At 38.9% G+C, this 7,679-nt stretch overlaps 1 protein-coding gene across 1 annotated transcript; it reads right to left on the minus strand.

Annotated features, from left to right (window-relative positions):
- Positions 1 to 2,238: 2,238 nt before the first annotated feature.
- mpeg1.2 (macrophage expressed 1, tandem duplicate 2) lies at positions 2,239 to 7,152 on the minus strand. Its single transcript, XM_052094767.1, has 2 exons — positions 6,679 to 7,152; positions 2,239 to 5,082 (listed from the first exon to the last, which is right to left on the minus strand). Exons 1-2 carry the CDS (start codon positions 7,126 to 7,128, stop codon positions 3,373 to 3,375), a joined length of 2,160 nt encoding a protein of 719 aa, XP_051950727.1. The 5' UTR covers positions 7,129 to 7,152; the 3' UTR covers positions 2,239 to 3,372.
- Positions 7,153 to 7,679: the final 527 nt, after the last annotated feature.

Here is a 7,679-nt window from a genome sequence, read left to right on the forward strand (position 1 = left end):
CAAAACCCGAGAAGGAGGAAGAGCACGTTGTCTGGGAAAACTCGCTGCTGTCGTCCGCCAGGAGACGGAGGAGCCATTGCCGTCTGCCAGGGGATATAGGAGCCTTTTCTGGCCCCCAGGAGATGGAGGACCCGCTGCCTTGCTGCTCTCCACCAGAGAGTTGAGGAACCGCTGCCATCCGCCAGGAAGATGAGGAACCATTGCTGGCCGTCAGGGGATGGAGGAGCCTTTTCTGGCCCCCAGGGGATGGAGGACCCGCTGCCTTCTGCCGGTTCGCTGAGGAACAGCTGCCATCTGCCAGGGGGTGGAGCGGCTGAGGACCAGTGGACAGCGTTTTCGGGAATGACGAGCCAGCTTCTCTCTCTCTCTCTCTCTCTCTCTCTCTCTCTCTCTGTCGCTCCCCCTCACTCTTTCCCTCTAAACCTGGAGGTTTTCCCAACCTGAATTGGGTGGTGGAGGAGTGTGACGAGGAGAAGGGCGTGGCTGGGCTGTGAGGGTCATGGCGTACACCCCTCCCTCTTTCCCTGGGAAAAAGGGCCTAACGCCCTGTCTGCCAGCAAGTCAACCCTGTATACCTGGATGAGGGAGGGGACAAGGGGAGGGAAACAAACAAAATGTGGCACCTACACGCCGTAACGGTGATCGTGCCTGAGTCACGTAATCAGCGGGGGTGAGAGATATAGGGGAGCCGGAGATGCCAGTAAAAGAGAGAGAGAGATGCACGAAGCTTGTCTATGTGTGTGTCTTTATGTTCATATGGAGCTGGCTGAAAAGCTGTGCGTGTTTTTGTTTTGTTATACACTGAAACATGTTTATTAAATGTCTGACGTGGATTGTTCACCTGGTCCACGCTTCCTCCTTTCCACATTGAGAACTAGATTTACCACAATAATATTCAAAATAACACAATCTAGTGCTGGGTCAGCACTTATAACAAATGAGACAGAAAATTCTGCTCCAGAACTGATGATGTTACCTGTTTGGTTTCACTAAGAAGTTGTTTGTGTTTCTATTAATTTGTTCCTGTTTCTTTTCTTTCTTTTTTAGCACAAATGTTTTTGTTTTCTTTTTTTTTTTGAGGAGTGTTAGAACATTAAGAAAAAAATTAATTAACTTTTCCCACTTATTTATATTGATAGTGTGTTATGTTCGTAATACGCATCCATACTTTACACATTTGGATTCCTGTGTGTATGTGTTTACTACATGTATGACAAAACTTTATTCCAAATTGCTATGCCCTGAACATAGAAAAAGCAAAAGCCACAAGTGTTTTTCGTTTATACTATAAATAGGTTGGTGCTTCGTGTGCTTATAAAAAAAGAGTTTGAAGAGTTTTGCAAGAATTGTTTGCTATTGCAAGATGTATAATGTTTTGCTGGTTTGGTGTAAGGTTTTGTGTGTAGAGTCTATGGTTTCAAATATAGTGCCTAAGCAATCAGAAAAAAAATGTAATGATGTCTGACTCAGTGACTGAGATGAACAATGGCCAAACTGTGTAAAATCCCACCCTTTACTCATGTTGAGCATTGTATGGTTTCTCAGAATTTGGGGTTTGGGGTAGTTTTATGGTGTTATGTTGAGTTCAATTAACGTTTGGTTTGATGTGCCTTGCAGATAACTTGGGTATTTTTCATTGTATTTTTACACTGTTTTCTGTCCTTATAGATGTATTTGTGTTTATTATTAAAATTTTGTGTACATGACTCATAAAACAAATAGTTTGAGGTTTTCATGATGTGCAGCAATATTCAATTCCATCTGCTTGAGTTTTGTGACATCTCACTGCAGTTTTTCTATTACTATAGTGCCCTCAAATGACAAATGTTATCCAAATCTAAATATGGTGTTACTGTAAACCTGAATGTTCCAATTCAACTACTACACTCTCAGGTTTCTGCTTTGAGGACACACAAAATGATTGACAGGCAGAATGTGCATCAAAGTCTCCTGATTGACTGATCAGCGGCCAGTTGCCACATTTGTGTTTGCTGTATTTGCTGTTTGTTTGCTGTTAAGCAGTAGCAGGTCATCAGCTAAAAGAGAAATCAGATGTGGTAGGATTTACTAATTGTTTTACATTTCACTTTTTATACCTTGAGTATTCTTCAATATGAAATTACAGTAGAAATAAAGCATATTGCTGTCTTACTGCTTGAACTGTTGCGTTTGAGGGAGAAAAGGTTTCTAGAATTTTTAATGCATTTAGTATAAAAGCATTGATAAGATGATCCAGAGTTCAATTCACAGACACTGATGTTGTGTTAATAGTATGAAGAATTTTACAAATATATAATTGGTATTGAGAAAAGCATACAAAAATTTTTAATAGAATGTCAAGAAGTAACAAAAACAGGATGTCATTGTAAAATGTTATAATTTGCAGTTCATTCTGACACTTTTGTAACAATAGACATGACAATGCTAAACCCAAACACAAAAACATAAATGCAAAAACAGGGCATGATGTAACAATCTGACCAGACTTGACTTGTGAAGTCAGAACAGAAGAGAACACTCACAAAAACAGTTTAAAAAAACTATGTTGTAAAGGGATTAATGAAAAGGAGGAGGCAAGAACCAGCTTGACAATCTAAATAATATTTTAATGAAGAACTTAACCAAAAAGACAACCACAAAAAGGTGTCGGACAGCTGACCGTAAATCTCTCCCTCTCTGTCCCACTGCAGTCTCCAGTCGCTCACTGAGGCTTGATTAGCCTGATTGGGGCTGGTGTGTAGCATCATGACCCTGCCCCGCCCTCCGCCCTGTCACATTCCTCCCTCATTCCCTCAGGCAGGGGAGCCCCTCCATGACGTACACCCCCCTCCCCTTTCCCTGGGGAGGGGCGTGCCTAACGCCGTGTCTGCCAGCAGGTCATCCCTGTATACCTGGATGAGGGAGGGGACAAAGGGAGGGAAACAAAAAAAATGCGGCACCTACACGCCGTAACGAGGATCATGCCAAATTAACAAAAACGTTTTAAAAAAGGTGGCCGGGCTCCTCCGTCTTCTGGCGGATGGCCGTGCATATAAAACACTCACTCATTAACGCTGAACTACCAGTAATGCTATTGGAATACGGCATGCTAAATATACGTACAAAAACAATACTATTCATCATTCATTGAAGTTGTAAATGTTTTAATAAGTGTGTACATAATTATGACTTTCAAATAATAGCCCTTATACCATCACCCATATCAGTGTATTACCCATCACCACATCCCAATCATTGTGTAATTGATTGCAGTTCAACTGATTACAAAACTACCAAGATATTACTTCCAATGGAATGAGTAATCCTTCCAAATGAATGAGTAAATCTTACTTGTATAAATCTTACTATACTAGCATAATTATGTACTACAAATTATGCTAGTAGAGCTTGAGTAGGGTTTTCATTTGCATTCTGTTGGTCTCTCTGACTCTCTGCTAAAGCATTCTCAAGTTGGCCCTCACAATGAATCTCTTCATACCCACTGCTTGCCCTGAAACCAGAAAACCTCCTTCTCCTTTTCATTAAGAAGATTGTTCCTGCCAACACAACAGTAATCGAAGTGATCACACCGACGGCTACACCGGCCTTTTCACCTCCAGACATCTGAGAAGAAGAGGTATCAAACATTCTGACCATTTGAATAACCTCACCAGGTTTTGCCAGTCGCCACATCTTAGTTTCTCCCATTCGTACCCAGGCCTGATCACCTTCTGTCATTACAGCTACAGTGTTTGTCGCTATCATGTTGAATAGAGATGGTCTTGTGAATGGTGGAAGATTAATAGGTTTTAACTGACCACCAGTGAATACACCTGATTGGACACAGTACAATACCTGACAGCCATCACTAATGGCAGCAAGATGCTGGCTGAATTGAGGTGGACAGCGGTACTGTCCATTTGCAAGAGGGTTGCCAGACTGGCAGCTAAAGAAACCCCCAAATGGCACAGAAGATCTTGTTCCTTCCTCATAGTCATTGCTCAGGCAAACCATCATGCCATTGGACAAAAAAGATTGTGCAAAGTAATTTGGAGGACAACCGTGTGATTTTGTAAATGGGTTTTGTAAAGATGGTCCAAAAAGACCTCCAAAGAGGTATCCAGAATATTCAGGTGTGGTCTGATTTATAGAACACCAGTAGGTGTCAATATTTGCACGACGGACATAGTAAGTATTTCCACATACATTGTCACAACAATCAAAAAAGACCCAGCATGAGTGACAACTCTTGTGGCACTCATATTTATTGTAACCACGTTCTACTGTCTCAGAGTGTAATGGGGTGGCAGTGTATGGTGGAAGACATGAAAATTCCCCAGTGGTTGGATTTTTTTGTGCTAGCTCATCACAAATGACATTTCCATCTGAAGTCAATGGAGTGCATGTTTGGTAAATGCCACCAAAACTCAGATTAGTGACTGGGCCCTTACAGGATGCATCATCCACATTGGCCTGAAAGTTGAAATTTTTTGAGTCTGAATCTATACACCCTGGAATGGTATTTATTTTGTAGTAACGCTCTACAGCCTTTTGGACTAATATAGCTAGTTTATATACTGTTGGTATTGGAAGATCAGGAAATGTGGATGGATTAAGGAAATAGTGTAGTGGCAGACCAGATCGGTCAATAGCCACCAGATTATTGAGTGTGCTCTCTTGCCACTTCTGCAGAGTGATGCCTTGGTAGAATAAAGCCCCACCATGGCTCTGAATTAGAGAATATGTAATGTTTTGCTGGTAATTGAGGGTTTCGGAAGTTTGCTGAGATTCCTTGCTACCAAAATCAAATGCAACTTTGCTTAAAAAGTTTACGCCTGCTGATAAAGAGATAGAAGAAGTGTCTGTAAGACTGCTAGAGACATAAGAATTTTTTAAATAGTCCTCTTGCACCAAAGTAGCCCCTGCATCAACACTTGTGATGACATGAGTACCATAATCAAGTATGAGTTTCTCTGACAGATAAGTAGCTTGACGGGTTTGGTTGTTTTCAATAGCGTCTGCGATTTCCTCTGCTTGGTGAGCAAACCGTGAGTCCAGGGTAAAATCAGGAAATGCATTTACTGTGTACAGATGGTTACGTACCTGAAGAAAAAATATACAAGAGAAAACAGAAGACATTAATCCATACAAAAGTATAGATTAATTTTTTTATTGTTGTTTATCATGTTTTTGTGGTTATTTTAGTTTTTTTACATATTCTGAAAACTCCTTTTGTGTCCCATGAGAAACAAAATTAATTATTAAGAGGACTTGCATTATTATTTTTCTGTCTAGTTTTCTCGTGATCTCGACATAACAAAGGTTATTTTCTCGTGATCATGACTTAATTTTCTTGTGATCTCGGCATAACAAAAAGTTGTTTTCTCGTGATCATGACTTAATTTTTTTCGTGATCTCCACATAACAAAAAGTTGTTTTCAATAAGGCTATCTGGAGGCAACAGCTAAACGCACTGTTGCATATGAATGACGCAATACGTCATTGCTTTGATCAAGGACTCATTCAAGCTGAAATAGCTGTATGTCTCTCAGTCATTGACAACTTCCAGATCAGACACATCAGAAGAAGACTATCACGTCTACAACTTTGTCGTAGACAATACAGTGACCCTGAACGTTTGGTCAATTTCATTGCCAGCCAACTTGAGGGACCGGGACGTCTGCATGACTCCGGTCAAGCCAGCAGTGACTTAGATCTGGTGAATATATTATAACCAAAGTGTACTGAATTATCATAATATGTACTAATTACATATAATACATTTTACTTTTCTGCCAAGGATCTGTCATTGTCCTTCATACCCTTGTAATAAACTTTGAATTGTAAATCCTGTAGGTCAATTAAAACTGAATAGTCTTTTGAGAAAATTAAAGGCATGTCGAGATCACGAAAAAAATTAAGTCATGATCACGAGGAAACAACATTTGTTATGTCGAGATCACGAGAAAACGAGACAGAAAAATAATAACAACGCAAGGCCTCTTTGAGCTTATTCTGTAGATTACAGAGTTTTTATTAATTATAACATTTTACAAATTGAAAGTGATGTAATCCTTTAAAACGTTGTAGGCTATGCAAGCAGAAATCACACAGAACTGAATGAAACCGTTAAATATTAATATTAATCGATTTCTACACGTAAATTTGTACGTTTCTATAGGTAACTAGGTAGGTTCTATCCGTAAAATTATGACGTTTAGATGCTGTCAATGCGTCAATATTGTACATTTCAGTGGTTATGCAAACGTTTGATTGAACCAAAGTTTACATAAGAATACATGAATTCTCATGAGATCATGTTGGAAATTAATGCTTTTTTAGATCAATCAGATATTGGGTTTTATTCCTTAAAGCAATCAAAGATATAAAGCATAAAATATTCTGAAAACAAAATACATAGTTTTTATATGTGACATTTAATAACATAATAAGATAAAGAAACATTTGTATTACCTTCATTAATTAATCTTTGATAACAATAAGGAGGGTCAACAAATAAAGAATGAGTAGCCTACTGGCAATTTAGTTTTTTAGTTGGCTCATATTTTTTATTCCAGTTCTCAATGTATGTTTACAACATTGTCGAGCTGCAGTCTACTTTCTACATTCTACTTTCAGTTTTACATTTACACCACTCTTATTGCTAATTTATTTTATTTTATTTTTGTTTTGACTTACTTGAACCCGTGATGTTGCAGAATTCTCTTTGACTTGGTGTGTTTTCACACGTTGGTTTTCTTCTGAGAATTTTCCATTGACCACAGAATTGAAGGATGCATCTGCATTAATGGAGCTTGAAGTAGAGCTTTTGTAATCCAGCCATGAGGAAATTATTTCAGAGTTGGTTTCCACTCCGCTCTTTTTCTGTGGAATGACAAAGACTTCATCTGGTATAAAATAAAGACCATCCTCAGTTGTTTGGCACTGGGAATAGCTCAAGTTCATCACTCTGCCCATGTCTATGTTTCGCAAGTTGTCCCAACCTCCACCTGGGAGCACCTCTAATGCTGTTAAAGTTGAGTTTATACGACACTCACGAAGTCCATTACTGGGATGGATGAGTGGATGAGGATTACAGACATTGAGAAAACAGCAGAGAATGAGTAGATACAATGCTCTTGGCTCCATGATCACTAGGTGTTCTGCTCTAAAATGTAATCTCTTCTGAAATGTTTGACTTATAAATCACAGTCACATGGTCTAGAGCTGGTGTCTCTTTCACTTTCACTCTTGTGATCTTTAATAGTATTTCCTTCAAGTCATGTTGCACAAGACTTCATTTTTGGAAACCATTTGTGTACCCATAATTTAATATTAATATAATTAACAGGATACTGAACTTGTCAGGACAGCAAGAGCAAGACATAGACCCAAGAGCAGAGGAAAAGTTCAAAGGATTTATCTACAAAACCCCAACCTGACATAGTGATAGGACCGTGACATTACCGAAGACAAAGAAAGGTCACGAAACACAAGACAGAATATGGAGCAATGGTGTCAAGGTCCCAGAACTTAATTATGTTATATTATTGTTTTTCTTCTGAATATCAGCCAATTTATATGACCACAAAATCAAATACTACCTACATTTAGCTTTTAATCCTTAATAAGGCAACAACATTTTTCAATAAATGTATTGTAATTGTTCAACAAATCTTTCATGTTTTTCTTGAAAACAT

Source organism: Xyrauchen texanus, chromosome 27 (assembly GCF_025860055.1).
Source record: "Xyrauchen texanus isolate HMW12.3.18 chromosome 27, RBS_HiC_50CHRs, whole genome shotgun sequence".
NCBI lineage: Eukaryota > Metazoa > Chordata > Actinopteri > Cypriniformes > Catostomidae > Xyrauchen > Xyrauchen texanus.